The sequence below is a fragment of the Oncorhynchus mykiss genome, chromosome 15, assembly GCF_013265735.2.
Source record: "Oncorhynchus mykiss isolate Arlee chromosome 15, USDA_OmykA_1.1, whole genome shotgun sequence".
Taxonomy (NCBI): Eukaryota; Metazoa; Chordata; class Actinopteri; order Salmoniformes; family Salmonidae; genus Oncorhynchus; species Oncorhynchus mykiss.
In genome coordinates, this window is record NC_048579.1 from 68,731,619 (window position 1) to 68,749,668 (window position 18,050).

Below are 18,050 nucleotides of genomic sequence, written 5' to 3' on the forward strand. Positions count from 1 at the left end.
TGTAGAGTTCTGTGGAGTAGAGAATCATACTACATTGTGATTGACTTTCTGTTATGAATAGTAGGCTAGCATTAAAGCTATATTTGTCTGTGTGTTTACTAGGGACATGAAAGGGTCATAATCTTGTTGGAAAGGCTGGCAAATCCTCCTCATTCTTCTAATTGAGTCACATTATCAAAGGCTTCAGGAAACAAGAGTGAAGATTAGTTCCATTCAGCCACCAATCTAATCCATTCATGGGGCTCTCTCTAAACGTGTCTCCACCAGCATTTAATAACACTACTGTTTATTCAAGTTGAAATAGATGTTTGATGTTTAACTGTCTGAGGGAGGATATCCGTTTGGATTGATTCAGCTCTCTAGACGCTGCCAGACTTCTAATAGATCTGGGAGTGGTCGTGCGATGTGAGCAGGCTGAAGACTATCACAGCTCTCAGCCTGAACTGTTGTTTCACAAGACCCTATGATGACAATATACGTTAATTAAGCGATAAGGCCCGAGGGGGTGTGGTATATAGCCAATATACCACGGCTAAGGGCTGTTCTTATGCCTGGATACAGCCTTTAGTTATGGTATGTTGGCCATATACAACAAACCCCCAAGGTGCCTCATTGCTATTGTAAACTGGTTACCAACGTAATTAGAGCAGTAAAAATACAAGTTTTGTCATGCCTGTGGTATACAGTCTGATATACCACAGCTGTCAGCCAATCAGCATTCAGGGCTCGAACCACCCAGTTTATAAAACCAAAAATTCCACTGATGGTACAGTATACAATCTACTACAATGTTAGAGTACAGACAGTAATGTTGTATAGTATCTTTATAGTATAGTTTACAACTTCTCATTTATATTCCCTAAAACAAAAGTGGTTTTACTGCTATTACTGACACAGTTGGTGTTTTTCAAGGATATATGGTTTGGTAAAAACAGACGTATCAACTGTAGCTTAGCTACGACAACACAGAGAGAAGCTATGGAGAGTCTAGGCCTGCAATCTGCCTCCCTCATACAGAGCATATTGGCGCTGTTTTCTCCCACTAACCTCTGATTAGAGCTCTCCGCTAACCGCCACTACCGCTCACTGGCTACGTCTGAACGGCTGCCAAAGCCTGGGCAGTGGCCCTGAGAGAAATGTGAGAAAGAGGGGACGGGTGTAGGGGGAGAGCGAGGGAGGAGAGAGAGAGGGAGAGACTGAATTCAGAGATGAGCAAGTGACCGTCAATACAGAGTCAGACAGACCATCATGGATAGATGTACCCTAAAGTCATCATGGATAGCTGTACCCTAAAGTCATCATGGATAGCTGTACCCTAAAGTCATCATGGATAGATGTACCCTAAAGTCATCATGGATAGATGTACCCTAAAGTCATCATGGACAGCTGTACCCTAAAGTCATCATGGATAGCTGTACCCTAAAGTCATCATGGATAGCTGTACCCTAAAGTCATCATGGATAGATGTACCCTAAAGTCATCATGGATGGCTGTACCCTAATGTCATCATGGATAGCTGTACCCTAAAGTCATCATGGATAGCTGTACCCTAAAGTCATCATGGATAGCTGTACCCTAAAGTCATCATGGATAGCTGTACCCTAAAGTCATCATGGATAGCTGTACCCTAAAGTCATCATGAATAGCTGTACCCTACAGTCATCATGGATAGCTGTACCCTAAAGTCATCATGGATAGCTGTACCCTAAAGTCATCATGGATAGCTGTACCCTAAAGTCAGAGAAATCAGTTTCCAGTCTCAGTATAGCCCCCCCCCCCCCCCCCCCCCCCCCCCAATCAGATCAGATCTTTTGCAAATGAGTGGGCAACAGATCAGAATTGGGCTATCGGTGTAAACGCAGCCATAGAGTCAAAGCCAAGTTAAGCCAGATCTGAAGGGTAATCATTAGTAATCATTAGTAATCATTAGTAATCATGATTTCTTTCATCTCACCCAGTTAGTTTAGCTTCTTATCACATCTTTCGTGAGAAGTTTAAAAGATAGCTAGACGTGTAAAGCCATGACAGCATTATTCATGGCCAGGCCTGATACCTTACCCCTAGCCATCTGCCCTTCAAGTCCAGCCATTGTCCCTGTTCGGAGTGCTGTATGTTATTAGACGTTTTCATTGTGTTATTTTGTCCTATGGAATGAGTTACAGTTACTGTTGCGCAAGTACAGAGGCTGGAGGCTCCAACACACACATTTCAATAAGCAAAATGTGAAAAGGGCCAAATTGTATTATTTTTTGTGGCAATTGAATTCCCTACAACCTGCATATGCAGTGAATATAAGCCAGTGTGTTGCAGAGAAGAGGTGGCTAGAGTCAGAGAGAGAGAGAGGAAAAGAGAGGGAGGGAGGGAGGGAGGGAGGGAGGGAGGGAGGGAGGGAGGAAGGAAGAAAGGAAGGAAGAAAGGAAGGAAGAAAGGAAGGAAGGAAGAAAGGAAGGAAGGAAGAAAGGAAGGAAGGAAGAAAGGAAGGAAGAAAGGAAGAAAGGAAGGAAGAAAGGAAGGAAGAAAGGAAGGAAGAAAGGAAGAAAGGAAGGAAGAAAGGAAGGAAGAAAGGAAGGAAGAAAGGAAGGAAGAAAGGAAGGAAGAAAGGAAGGAAGAAAGGAAGGAAGAAAGGAAGGAAGAAAGGAAGAAAGGAAGGAAGAAAGGAAGGAAGAAAGGAAGGAAGAAAGGAAGGAAGAAAGGAAGGAAGAAAGGAAGAAAGAAAGGAAGAAAGAAAGGAAGAAAGGAAGGAAGAAAGGAAGGAAGAAAGGAAGGAAGAAAGGAAGGAAGAAAGGAAGGAAGAAAGGAAGAAAGAAAGGAAGAAAGAAAGGAAGAAAGAAAGGAAGAAAGAAAGGAAGAAAGAAAGGAAGAAAGGAAGGAAGAAAGGAAGAAAGAAAGGAAGAAAGAAAGGAAGAAAGAAAGGAAGAAAGAAAGGAAGAGAGAAAGGAAGGGAGAAAGGAAGGGAGAAAGGAAGGGAGAAAGGAAGGGAGAAAGGAAGGGAGAGAGAGAGAGAGAGAGAGAGAGAGAGAGAGAGAGAGAGAGAGATGAGAGAGAGAGAGAGAGAGAGAGAGAGAGAGAGAAAGGGAAAGGGAAAGTTGGTGGAGCAGTTTGAAATCACTCCAGGTATGATTGATCTTCAATATTCCCAACGTATTCCTCCATGTTCCACGGCTCATTTGCATTACGAGAAAAACAAATTCCCACCCAGCTCTTCTAATGGACTGATTTACTTCACTAATGATAATGTATTAATGAGCCCAACCTGTCAGGTGCTCTGAGGATCACTCATCAAATGGCAGCACCATATCTATCAGATGCCTAATCATGTCCACATCTTGGTACAACACAAAACAAACTTGCAGAAAGATACACACTCAACTATGCATGCTCAACACAAGTACTCAGAGAACATACAATAAACATCCTCAATTATCTCTCTCTCTCTCTCTCTCTCTCTCTCTCTCTCTCTCTCTCTCTCTCTCTCTCTCTGTCTCTCTCTGTCTCTCTCTCTCTGTATCTCACTCTCTCTCTCTCTCTAATGCTTCCTGTGTTTTCAGGCAGAGTTATGAACATGTCATTGTGAAGACATCAAAGTAGATCTCTACAGTCTGTCCTGCCACTGTCAGCGTCTCTACAGGCCCTGCCATTTACAGATGGCCTGCGAGTCCCACAGAGATGATGTCATGAAACGCCCTCAGGGCATTACGAGCGCCCTTGTTTATGACTCCTAAAAGCAGTGCCCTATTAAATTAAAGTGCACTATCCCACAAGTGTCAAAGGGATCCATGTCAGATTTCACAGACACATGCTGCCCCATAGCTTTCAGACCCTAAAATGGCAACCCTGAAAACCCCCTCTATTGATTGTGACTGCACCGCTAGCCAAAGTGCCCTCTGTGGTCGGACCGTACCATTACCGGGTGGTTTCGGGGGGGGGGGATATCACATTATTAATTCAGGTTCCCTCTAATCACAAACTGAAGGAAAAGGAGAAGGAAGAGAGAGAAGTTGTTAGATTTGACACGTGTGATGTTTTAGATAAGGCTTCTGGCAGGTGAGTTAACAGCATGAAATAGAGATTTCTCTCCTGAAGAAGTTCTCTGAGCCACCAGGCAACAGGATTGGTTCCCTCCCCCTACATCGCTCTGCATGGTACCCTTATTTACCTCTCTGTCTCACTCATCTTCTTCTCTCACGCACGCTCACGCATAGACACACGTAGACACGGGTGGCGAGAACCAACCCGTAGCCAACACACCCACTCCAAACACATCAATACTGAATCAAATACATACAACACCCATGCAGGTACAGGCACTCAGGTGTGTGTGTAGGAGTGTATAACTGTATTCTCTCTGGGGTTTTGTGTACTGTGGGGTTTATTAAATCAGCAGTACAATGGGGAACAGGAGGCCTGATGCAGAACACAAAGGGAAGCTCTCTGGTTAAAGCCTTCTCAGACCTGCTTAGCGGAGGAGCTGAGAAAAAGACTATTGAAAAGCCTCTGAATGATTGTTGCCTTCCCTAAATCTCCTCTCTTCTGTTCTCTCTTCTCTCTCTCTTCTTTCACTCCGAAGCAGATTACTTCTTCTTCTTCCATTCTGTCTGCCGGCTTCTTTTCTCCACGCTAGGTCGCTTAAAACTTCACAATGCAGACACATCTCATCCCCCCGATGAAAAGCTTCTACTGCGGAAGGTATTACTGTATCTCAGCCGTCATCCAGCCTCCCAGAAGTCCCTTCTATCATTCTCTCTGAGGACTTTGGCTCTCTGTGGGATTTGCTGTTAATTGCTTGAGAACTTTGTTTAAATCAACGAGGATTAAACTGAATAGGTTTTACGGGGATTTAATGGAGGAGGAGGTTAGGGGTTATAGTGGAGCGTCGGGCCGCGGAGTGGTAGGTACAGTGCAATGGTCTTTTGGTAGTTGATATAAAGTTTTGTGAGAGTATATCCATACTTTCTTTACTTTCTACTTTACCCAGGTGTCTGTACTCTTTACCCAGGTTTGCCAATGTTCCCAGCCTCTCTGTGTGAATATCTATGTGACTGTCTCATGGGAGTTAGAGGCGTTCCCTATACCTGCTGCTGAAATAATACAGCCGTTTAGATGTTCTTAGTAATGCTGTGGCTTTGGGAATGTAAACCAGAGGCAGCGGCCCACTGTCAACAGATACTAGTGTGTGGAAACGTGAACTACACAATTCTCCCAGGGACAAAAGCAGAGAGAAAGAGGGAGTTAAGTCTATTTACCAACCCACATAATATAATGGGAATGGATTAGACCACCTGGCCCTGGATTAAGAGGGGGGTAATCCATCCCTTGCTCCCCATCCCCGCCTCCCACCTGCACTTGGCACTGCCCATGAATGGCCCTCATTAAGATGGCCTCACAAAGACAGAGCCTGTCCCCCTTCTCCCAACAGAGCAGCTCCACTTTCACAAATAGAGGCGGCCATTGTTTTAGGGTTGTCCAGTCACAGTGAATGGTGAGTATCCGTGGATAAAGCTCTGGTAGAAATATGATGAATGTCTCCGTATTAATATCACCCCAGGTATTTCCACTTCTTTCACACAGGTAACTAACATTCTTCTGGTTTCCCAGGCGCTCAGCAGGTGGGACAAGCCATGTGAACGAGGCTCCAACGGGGTTGACTGAAGGCTGCGACGGGTGTTACGGTGAATAACCTCCCCCCTCTGTTACTTTGTGTTCCCACAGGTGCACCAGGAAGGAGAACTGCGAGCGCTCGGCCGAGCCCCGGCGGTTCGCCTGGGACATCAAGCAGTGCGTCCGCCTCAGCGTCCACCCCAGCAACATCTCCGTGTCCCAGTTCAGCGTCACGGTGAGTGGTGACCACTTCGCACGGTCAAAGTGTGTTCAGAACACTGCTTCCTCCTGGGGCCTGTCCACTAGGCACGGAAACAGAAAACCTTTTGAGACGGAAAAATGTAATATTGCCATTCTTATTGGACATCTTCAGATAGCGCCTCCTCCGTTTGGAAATGTTTTCTCTCATTTCGTGCCCCACTGAACCTGACCAGTCTAAAATGAAAAAGAAGTGTCTGGCACAATGACCGATATTATTGCATTTTAGTAGGCTTACAGTTACTATGGTGACCAGAAACCCTATCAGTATACAATATACCATCATCTGGTATTGCATCCGATGACTGAATGAGCGGTCACATCGGAAAAATCAGATTAGGAAAAAAACAGGAGACGCCCAACCATTTTAGTGGTCCAATGAACCATGTCATAGTTGAAGGTATTGATGTTGTGCCTCACTAACACGGTTAAGCCTGGGGAATCATCTTTAGCCAATGGCCATAACGTAATTATCCCCTCACATGTCACAGGTCCTTACAGATCTGTCCATCAAGGCCAGGGTTTCCCCTAGCATTACCTCATGCCACCTAGCCATCATCTAATAATCTGTATATTGCAGCTGTGTTCTGTCTCTGTCTATCTAGACAACGCGTTATTATCGTTGGCTTCCAGGCTTCCACAGACTTCTGCGTAATGATCAGTGATACTGGGGGTTATATAGACGCTGTGTAGCTGCTGCTCTGATATTGTTCATGGAATCACTCGGGTGATGCTGTTTTGCTGGCACTAAAAACCTGGCCTCGTACGTACCATCCTGGTCTCGCTTCACTGGAACAGAATGGAAGCTCGCAAGATCAGGATGGTTCGTACGAGGCTACTGAAAACCTCCCTAGAGGGAGATTTTCAATGACATCGTAGTGAACATAACACTGGTTATAATAATGACATAATTTCACTCTGTTTTGCCCACTGGGTGGGTATTATATAGAGATACAGCATACCCTACCAGCTGATCTGATATTGTGTATGGAATCAGCTGGGATTGTGTTGTGTTGCTGGCACTAAACACCTCTCCCTCCACACTAGAGGTGTCTACTGGTCAGTCTGCTGTCTTAACACCTCTCCCTCCACACTAGAGGTGTCTACTGGTCAGTCTGCTGTCTTAACACCTCTCCCTCCACACTAGAGGTGTCTACTGGTCAGTCTGCTGTCTTAACACCTCTCCCTCCACACTAGAGGTGTCTACTGGTCAGTCTGCTGTCTTAACACCTCTCCCTCCACACTAGAGGTGTCTACTGGTCAGTCTGCTGTCTTAACACCTCTCCCTCCACACTAGAGGTGTCTATTGGTCAGTCTGATGTCTTAACACCTCTGCTGTCTAAGGTCACTGTATGACTGTATGAGTCTTGCTGATCTGGGCAGCTCCTTTGAGGGACGCTGTGTGTGCGTGTGTGTGCGTGTGTGTGTACTCTCTCCTCTCTCCACCTGTGTTGTGTCGTGTCAGTAAACCCATCAAAGCAGGCCACAGCCTTTCCCTCTTTCTCCCTGTGTAATCCTGGCGCCACCCACCAGGCGCCAATCAGATACACAGTACACAACACTCCCCAGGACACTAGCCAAACCCTCTCTGTAGAATCACACCACCAACGGTTTATGGTGAATAAGAAGTGGACTGGTGTTTTTGGCGGATAGGGGAAACGGCAGACGGCAGACACTGGTGACGGCAGAATAATGTCCACCAGGTCTCTTTAGCTATGTTCATGCTTGGAACTAAATTCCATTTTCACGTGCTTGGCTGGATGTGTGTGTTCTGTAGGACTAGACTGTAGAACAGTACACCAGTAAATGCTTGGCTGGATGTGTGTGTTCTGTAGGACTAGACTGTAGAACAGTAAATGCTTGGCTGGATGTGTGTGTTCTGTAGGACTAGACTGTAGAACAGTACACCAGTAAATGCTTGGCTGGATGTGTGTGTTCTGTAGGACTAGACTGTAGAACAGTAAATGCTTGGCTGGATGTGTGTGTTCTGTAGGACTAGACTGTAGAACAGTAAATGCTTGGCTGGATGTGTGTGTTCTGTAGGACTAGACTGTAGATCAGTACACCAGTAAATGCAACACACTGCATCCACCTGTCCATCTATGACAGTGGTATTCAGACTTTTTCAGCTGGGATCCCATTTCATCCGTCGGAATTTCTGGGGACCCCATTATTTTTGTGATAATTTATCATGACCCCACCCCCAAAATAATGACACAACCTTAAATTAGATTTTTACACCCACAAGTAACTTCAATTCATTACATTTTCATGTCTTAATCAAATAAATTGAATTTTTCAAATGATCTCATTAATCTGTGCCCCCCACACCCAAAAAATAGATATTTATTTTGCGACCCCACTGCAGTTCCCCCCCCAACTTTGAATACCAACGATCTACGGTGTCATTTCAATCCCATTTTATACGTAATGGGGATATGAGATTGCTTTTAATCTCTGCTGGCCAAGTATATAAACGTAAATCAGGAAGGGTAAGGTCATGTATAGATACTACTCTCAGGGTCCTGTCTGTACATTCAGCTCCATGGGTGTAATAATAATAATAATCATGGAGAGCGAGAGTGTGTGTACACACACACACACACACACACACTCTGCCTTGGCGTTCTGAGAGTGTTTAACCTTTCTCTATGCAACAGATCTCCCATCCAATTGATTGGTGAGACTGTGCGGGCAGGCAGGGCCAGTCCTTGACCTTTTAGTTATTAAATATCAGTTTTAAAAAGATAAGCTGGAGCCCTCTACAGAGGAGTTTCTCTCTCATAAAAGCATTGATATGTTTTTCTTCTTTATTTGCCCATTAGCTTTTCCTCTTGCGTTTGTTTTTGGAGTGTCTCTGGGGCTGTTGTCTGTAGATATAACAGCCATCCTATAAAGACTTCCTAGAGCAGGTGCTAGTAAACTGACCAGATCGCTCCCTGTTGAGATAAAACACAATTCTAATAGCTTCACAGAGGAGGTCTGGACTCTACTGTTAGTGTTATTACAAGTATATTGCTGTAGGTCTGTATTCACATGCCTCCAGACAGAGAAGAGAAGATAATGACTTGTCACCAGGCTGCTTGTCTCTCACTACAATGAGAATTCAAATATGCTCACAGCTTGTAACAATAGATGTATTCACACATTGTAATAGGAATCCAAAAGGCATGTGGAATCTCACACTCTGTTTTCAGTGGATGACAGTCATAAGATGTGTCATACCATGTGTTATTACAGTATAATGCATCATATATTCAGCTGTCATAATCTGCCACATGTGATACGAATCAAGGAGGCATGTACAGTATGCATCTAAATGAACCACCCCCAGATCAACATCCTCCTCTTTATGTCACTATGGCAACCCAAGCCAATACGATCTATCACATCATAGCCTCCACGCGTGACGCAGTGTATTATTAAGGAGAGGCGCGAGAACCTATTTCTCTCCATGTGTGTGTGTGTGATTCAATTGACACGGAACACAGCTTATTTTCCTACTCCATGTTTAGGCCCGGGCGGCTCGGGTTAGGGCCGCGACTGCTCCAAATGTAATTGAAGAAAACTTGCGCCACATTGCTCCTTAAAAGGAGAAAGAAATGAAGTGGGAAGAGGGCTGTGTCTCCGACCCTGGCTGCGTGTGGCTCCTCTACAGTAATAGGGAAGCTCCTGTATCTGTACGGTGCCCAGCGACAGACTTTTCATTAAACACTAAACAGCAATATAAAAACAGTGCAGGTCAGCCCGTCTCACATCGTACAGGAGCTTCTCTGGCACCGTATTAGAAATGTGCTGCGGCCAACAGCAGAATGGATGCAAGGCCTCCTCTATTTGTCACCTCAATATTTATATTTTGGTCTTGACCCCATTCATATTTTTCTCCCCCTTTCTGACTTGTTCAAGGACTATTTTTCTACTCGTCAAGTCCCCCCCCACTCATCCTCTGCTCTTTAGAGAGGAGAGCAGTTTACTCAGCACTATCAACAACAGGAATCTACATCCTTCTCTTCCTCATTCCCTCCCTCCCTCCTGCCTGCTTGCATACTTGTTTCACTGTTTCTTTCTTTCTCTCCTTCCTTTTCTCATCCTGCCTCTTTCTTCCCTTCATTTCTGCCCCCCCCCCATACCTAATTTCCTCTCACCTTCCTCCTCTCCCTTTCCACCTAGCTCATCCCCTCCCTCCCTCCTTCCCCCCTCCCTCCCTCTCTCTCAGGGACATGTACTCGTAGAAGTGGGATGTGAAATTGGCGCGGCCTGCCGCAGGGCATGGTGGGTAGCCCAGGGGGACAGAGCAAGGAGGGCATTGGCCTCCAACTGTTCACCAGATGACAAACAGTCAAAGAATCGCCAGCAGCCTTTGTAAAACACAGAGCTGATGCTCAACAAACATGTCCTGCTGTCTTCTTCTCTCCTTGTCTTTTTGTTTCTATCTCTCTCCCTCTTCTTCACTCTCTCTACCTCTCCTTCACTCGCTCTCCCTCTCCTTCACGTTCTCTCTTTCACTCTCTCTCTCCTTCACTCTCTCTCCCTCTCCTTCACTTTCTCTTTCACTCTCTCTCTCCCTCTCCTTCACTCTCTCCATCTTTCACTCTCTCTCCCTCTCCTTCACTTTCACTTTCTCTCTTTCACTCTTTCTCCCTCTCCTTCCCTCTCTCTCCTTCACTCTCTCTCCCTCTCCTTCACTTTCTCTCTTTCACTCTCTCTCCCTCTCCTTCACGCTCTCTCTCTTTCTCTCTCATGTCCATTGAAAAGGTATTCATGTCAGAATGAGTTGATGGATGGGTGAGTCAGCGAGAGCCGTAGATGGTCCTCTGGACAGGAAAGACTTCCTGCCTCTCTGAAGACATCCTGTCATGTTGATGTTTCTGTTGTGATGTGCTAATATAGGCTGAGTCCCAAATGCCAGCCTTTTTCCTATATAGTACACTGCTTTTGAACCAAGCCATATGGGCCACCTGATCAACAGTAGTGCTCTACATAGGGATCAGGGTGCTATTTGGGACACCAGAGCCTATACTGATGTGTGATGTGATGTAGGGTGAACTGCTACTCAGTTATGGAATATCTCCCAATTCTACTAATGGAATATCTCCCAATTCTACTAATGGAATATCTCCCAATTCTACTAATGGAATATCTCCCAATTCTCACGCCATTTGAGTCATTTAGCAGACGCTCTCATCCAGAGATACTTACAGTAGTGAGTGCATATATTTTCCTACTGATCCCCCGTGGGAATCAAACCCACATCCCTGGCGTTGAAAGCGCCATGCTCTACTGACTGAGCCACACAGGACCGTTCCACCCCCTCCCTCTACTCCGCTCTTCTCCCCGATGCCATATGTAACCCCCCCTCTGTCTTCTCTCCACAGCTGATCCTGGAGGCCCATAACGTCCCAGAGTTGTCTGCAGGGGTCAACTGTACCTTTGAGGACCTGGCTGAGATGGACGGTCTGGTGGAGGGGAACCGCATCAGGTGCAGCTCGCCTGCCGAGAAGGAGGTGCCTCGCATTATCGTAGACAAAGGTCTGTAGCATGAGATACCTGACTGATTACAGACCAATCAAAGAGCTCGGTTTTGCTTTTGAGTATGTTATTATTTTTATTTTTTTTACGTGGTTTACATGAGTGTATTGACGCTTCTGGAGGTGTTACTGATGAAGCCAAAACACTAACTAGTTTAAGTATGAAGCCAAAACACTAACTCATTAAGCCAGGGACCTGCTAAATGTGGGAACTGATTTGCGTCTCATTTGGGTCTTCGTGTGGTCTGGGGTTACGAGGGCTTACGTTCCCTGTTACCCATCGTAGCCAGGAAGCCCTCGGAGCTGCGCCCTAGAACGTGTTTAGTCACCCAATCAACTGTCATTACAGAGCGTTTATTTATTTACTCTCTCACCGAGGAGGTATGCTGACAGAGACATGTGGGACCCCAACAGCCCTGAGCGCGGGCAGATCACTCCACCTCTCCGGGACTCATTTCGAAGGCAAAGTGAAGGGGAGGAGCGGTTAAAAATGAATCCCGCTGCCAGAAAACGCTTTTGACAGCATTCATTCTCCGAGCTAAGCTTTCTTGTCCCTCTCTCATCCCTCGCTTCTCTCCTCCTCGACGTGGTTGGTTAACCCAGGTATAATTGAAAAGTGCACACATCTGGGCAGCTGCCTGGAGGACTGGTAATCTTTCATAATACCCAGACGTCTCCATGTGGAGATAATGAAGACGCTGCCGCGCCTCAAAAGAAGCAGGGGAGTGCTAACGCTAGCTGCTGCTTCACGTTGGCTACGCTAACGCCTCCTCAAAAGTAGTAAGGGAGCACTAACACTAGCTGCTGCTTCACGTTGGCTACGCTAACGCCTCCTCAAAAGTAGTAAGGGAGCACTAACGCTAGCTGCTGCTTCACGTTGGCTACGCTAACGCCTCCTCAAAAGTAGTAAGGGAGCACTAACGCTAGCTGCTGCTTCACGTTGGCTAAGCTAACGCCTCCTCAAAAGTAGTAAGGGAGCACTAACGCTAGCTGCTGCTTCACGTTGGCTAAGCTAACGCCTCCTCAAAAGTAGTAAGGGAGCACTAACGCTAGCTGTTGGTTCACGGTGGCACAACGCTAATCCTGCTAAAGAGAAAAGAGGAAGAAAACCCCTGAATTGTTCCTCCTATAAATACTCTGCAGATGTTTATTTGTTTACCGCATTTAGCGAATGTCTTTGAAATAGTTTTCTCTACATCAGTCTTCATAGTGAATGAACAGGAGCTGGAGAGAAATCTAACCTAATGTAAAGGTGGGAAGGACTAAAGGCCTTAGAAGAGAGAGAAAGACCATTCACATGGACACTTTCATTGTTATTGTTGATGTTGAGTTTGCGTCCCAAATGCCACCCGTTTCTCTATGTAGTGCTTTTGGCCAGAGCCTGGTCAAAAGTAGTGCACTACATAGGGAATAGGGTGCCATTTGGGACTCATCTAGGCTAACCATACACTAGCTAAATTAGCAGATGACTGGCTTTTTGGCAGTGGCCTCGGATGGGTGAGAGCCCAACGGTGGGATTGTGTACAGCCTGGCATGAATAATAACACCTATAAGTATTGGGAGCGGGGCAAGCAGGCCACCATGAAATTACAGGGCTGAGGGACCCACTGAGGCCTAACACACACTAAACCCCTGCTTACAGTACAGAGGGGGGGACACCTACAGTACGGGGGAGGGGGCACTTACAGAGTACATGGGCTATTACACCTTCACACCAAACCCGGACTAAATTACACACACACACACACGAAACAGACACACCCACTCACCTACTGATACACAATACCTTCACCTAACCCTTCACACACACTGACATACACACACATCCTGTTGCACACACACACACACACACACACACACACACACACACACACACACAACATATGCACAGATGTATAACTGATAGAGTAAAGGGTACTTAAGGGAATTAGGAACATGTTCAGTGTTATGCCAAATGAACATCATGCAAAGCTGTTGATGCCGCAGTAACATGTTACCATGTATGTGACTGTCTGAGATTAAACCTGACTTGGCTGTATGGAGCAAGACTGTGTTAGGCTGCTGAGCTAAAGGCGTTAGGTCGAGGAGCTGACACAAGTCTTCATGCAAGGTTACTAATTACCACACCACCTCTTACACACGCACGCACGCACACACACACACACACACACACACACACACACACACACACACACACACACACACACACACACACACACACACACACACACACACACACACACACACACACACACACACACACACACACACACACACACACACACACACACACACACACACACACACACACACACACACACACGTCTGTGTATTTTGTCCTTTAGGAAACACCACACTAATGGATAGGGATGGAGTGCCTCATTAGGCAGCCATCTTGTTCAGGCAGTGTCAGAGAGAGAGAGGCCGAGGGGCCCTGCAGGGAGGGGGTAGTGAGCTAGTGATAGCAGCCTAGCAGACATCAAGGTAACATTTAGGTGCTCTAATTAGGACAGATTCATTGTCAGCCACACTTTACCGTGATTGATGAACGATTCACCCCTTTTGTTAGAGAGAGAGCGAGCAAGAGAGAGAGAGGGGAGAGAGAGAGGAGGGATAGGAAGACAGGAGCAACACAAAGGGGAAAGAGGGAAAGGGAGAGAGCGGGAGTGACAGAGAGAAGAGAGAGGGAACGGAGACGAAGACCGGAGCGACAGAGAGAGGCAGCGAAGAAGGGTAAAAGAAGACAAGAGTGACAGAGAGAGGGAGGGAGACGACAATTTTCTCTTCCTGTCTTTGGGGGAGGAGATGTCTATGTCGGCCTGTTGAATTAAACATGGAGTCAGTCCTTCATTAGGAAGCCAGACAGAAGGACAGGAGCAGACAGACTGTCTCTGTAGACACCTCCATTAACACACAGTCCTTCATTAGGAAACCAGACAGAAGGACAGGAGCAGACAGACTGTCTCTGTAGACACCTCCATTAACACACAGTCCTTCATTAGGAAGCCAGACAGAAGGACAGGAGCAGACAGACTGTCTCTGTAGACACCTCCATTAACACACAGTCCTTCATTAGGAAACCAGACAGAAGGACAGGAGCAGACAGACTGTCTCTGTAGACACCTCCATTAACACACAGTCCTTCATAAGGAAGCCAGACAGAAGGACAGGAGCAGACAGACTGTCTCTGTAGACACCTCCATTAACACACAGTCCTTCATTAGGAAGCCAGACAGAAGGACAGGAGCAGACAGACTGTCTCTGTAGACACCTCCATTAACACACAGTCCTTCATTAGGAAACCAGACAGAAGGACAGGAGCAGACAGACTGTCTCTGTAGACCCCTCCAGTAACCTAGAGATCCTAGAGTCAGTATATCTCTGATATAGTAGATATATAATTCAGACTAGAGATCCTAGAGTCAGTACATCTCTGATATAGTAGATATAGACATAAAATCAGTCAGCCCCTCCCATTGGTTGAGGTGCGCTGGGGTGTAATCATTAGTGCACACCTTTGCAAACAGTTAAAAAAACGTTTTGCAACGGAAAACATTTCACAACAAAAACAAGAGTTTCTGTACAACAAATTCAGATAGGTCTCTCCCCGTTATGTTCCGTTTGGTTCTGTTTGTTTGCTAGTGAATACATCCCAGGTGATCTAATATGTTGGTGTGGTCCAACCCTGCTCATAGTGTTTTTCTCTGTATGCTCCCTCCCTCCCTCCAGCTGATCACCAGATAGTTCAGCTCTACCTCAAGTCCAAGGAGACAGGCCTGGTCTTCGCCAACACCAGCTTTGTCTTCTACAACTGCAGCGTCCACAAGTCGTAAGTCTACATGTCTAGTCTCAATTACAGTCAGAATTACACGCTTATTACATTTTTTTTAAAGGAAGTGTTGAAAATGTAATTATAAACTGTAACATATCATTGATGTTTGATACCCATAACTAAAGAATATTAAAGTAATGTCATAGTCTCTCTCCTCTCTCCTGTTCCTCACTCTCTCTCCTTTCTCCTGTTCCTCACTCTCTCTCCTCTCTCCTGTTCTTCACTCTCCTTCTCCTCTCTCCTCTCTCCTTCTACTCTCTCCTCTCTCCTTTATCCTACTCCTTTCTCCTTATTATTCTCCTTTCTCCTTCTCCTCTCTCCTGTCTCCTCTCTCCTATTCCTTTTTCCTCTCTCCTCTCTCCTTCTCCTACTCCTCTATCCTACTCTCTCCTCTCTGATCTCCCCTCTCTCCAACTCCTCTCTCCTCTCCCCTATTTCTTCTCCTCTCTCTCTCCTACTCTTCTTTCCTCATCCTTCTTTTCTCGCCTCTCGCCTCTCTCCTTCTCCTCTCTCCTCTCTCCTACTCCTCTCTCCTCTCTCCTCTCTCCCACTCCTCTCTCCTACGCCTCTCCTCTCTCCTTCTCCTCTCTCCTACTTCTTCTCCTCTCTCTTTCTCCTCTCTCCTCTCTCCTTCTCCTCTCTCCTACTTCTTCTCCTCTCTCTTTCTCCTCTCTCCTCTCTCCTTCTCCTCTCTCCTACTTCTTCTCCTCTCTCCTCCTCTCACTTCCTCCTTCTCCTCTCTCCTTCCCCTCTCTCCTCTCTCATACTCCTCTCTCCTTCTACTCTCTCCTTCTCCTCTCTCAGGTGTTTGTCATGTGTGAGAAGCCCCTACCAGTGCCACTGGTGTAAATACAGACATGACTGCACCCACGACCCACGCACCTGCTCCTTCCAGGAGGGACGAGTCAAGAAGCCAGAGGTAATTTCAGAGGTCAAGGGTCAAGTGTAAACATGAGTTGATTATGATTATTATGGTCTCATTGGCTATTGAGATTCAGGATGTAGCGTCCTCATTGGTTCACTTGTGAATATCTTTAATAATACAGTCTGTGAGTGATCATATCATTATAAACCAGAAAACATACAGTTTTTATGATAGGGTCATACTTACTGTATATCCTGCATCACATAAGGCAAAGGAGTCAGCTACAGTACCATACTTAATCTGATATATCTGGCTCAGGCTTCCTATGCTTATCCTCCACGCCCAACAAGATGATTACAGACCCACCAAATCTAATAAAAATGAAACATTTCCTTTTCCCAGCCCTATTCCCAATGACAGCTTATTTCATGTGAATTATCAATAGTATTGGCACTGGCCTTTTCCCTTTGAAGCAGGACTCACTGTAATTAGACATCTTTACTGTGTAGCTTGATGAGCTACACAACAGACCTGGATTCTCTCCCTGGCACCACACCGGCCTTGAGGGTGTGTGTGTGATGGCAGTAGGGCAGCATGGGGAGGAACTGTGTAGTTAATCTGGCCCTCAGGGCATCCATGATGAAGATCCCTGTCTTGATGTCTGTTGCCAGGCGCTCCACGACAAGCAGGAACAAGCTCAGGGAGGGTTTTCCTCTTTTGATGAGTTTTATGCTCCATGATTTAGAATCCCACATTAGAACACCATCTCTGCCCCGAGCGATTCAAGCACATGCAACGTGTATAAACGTAGCTGGAATAAAAAAATAATAATTAGATATTCATTATCTCTTTGAACTGCTCCGAGAGTAGGTGAGACTTAGCTTGGCGTTTCAGGATCCAATTAACACTTGTGTTGGTGGTCAATATTGACCCAGGGATAATAGTAGGATTCTTCTCATTGTGTTGACTGACAAAAACCCCAGCTCCCAAATAAAGCTGGGGGGATTTAGCATTAGCACGTTAATGACATCTCTCCCCAACATGTTTTTGTTTGACTGTTGTTTTAAAAAGCAGGTGTTTCTGTCCGCCTAACGAGCTTAATTTGGATTTAATTAACCTCGGGATTGGGGGTCGGGGATTGTCGCTACGTTCAACGTCACTGCGAATTAATGGATTTGCCTCGCATGCGCGGGTGCACTCGCACATAGACACATAAACGTACACGCACACACACATGCACACACACACTCCCCCCAACCCTCCACCACTCCAAGCCGAAGACAATGACATGTCAACTTTGCTCAGACAAGTGGGATGGCCCCTCGCGGCGACCCTGGGATAGATGCATTTCACTATATTATTCCAATGAAGGGATTTCAGGGAGTCGATCTGGGTAATCCGCTGATGTTTTGTAATGAGCGACGTGAGGCCTCCCGCTGACTGAGCCCCCTGTTAGTATGCACAAAGATGAATCACTAAAGCTAGCTAGGCCGGAGGCCACGCCGGGCTTTGTTGTCATTGGGTAACCGATGGGAGTGGCCAGGCAGGAGCTGCTCAGACTATAACGTGATGTTGCATTGCCCGGCGAACTCCGTTTTTCAGCTCATGTTGTTGACATGGAAAACAAAGTCAATCCAAAATGGCCACAGACAGCCCCACGTAAAAACTCACTCATCTAAAGCATGAACACGCTCCCCGCTCCCAGATATGTCGTTTGTTATGTGAATAAACACTATTTGTGTGAATCCATAGCTGCTAGTGTATATTCAGATTCACAAAAGCTTTATTTTCCCAACATTGGGCCATTTTATCTACTGTATGTCTTCTGGGGTTGTCTGAGGTGGACGAGGGGGGCATCAAATCCTTTTCTCCCTCCATCCCTCCTGTCTTCCCCCTGTCTGCCTGTGGCGTCGTGCTACAACACCATACATGCCTTCACATCAGAGGACCCTCTACCCACTACCTCCCT

At 46.1% G+C, this 18,050-nt stretch overlaps 1 protein-coding gene across 2 annotated transcripts in view; it reads left to right on the forward strand.

Annotated features, from left to right (window-relative positions):
• The window catches only part of LOC110506716 (plexin-A4), a 488,023-nt gene that overhangs the window by 332,978 nt on the left and 136,995 nt on the right, over positions 1-18,050 (forward strand). For both annotated transcript variants that reach the window (XM_036945082.1, XM_036945083.1), the window contains exons 6-9: positions 5,710-5,833; positions 11,232-11,385; positions 15,114-15,213; positions 16,021-16,135. In XM_036945082.1, coding sequence (XP_036800977.1) covers positions 5,710-5,833; positions 11,232-11,385; positions 15,114-15,213; positions 16,021-16,135 — 493 coding nt within the window. The remainder of the gene's footprint in view (positions 1-5,709; positions 5,834-11,231; positions 11,386-15,113; positions 15,214-16,020; positions 16,136-18,050) is intronic.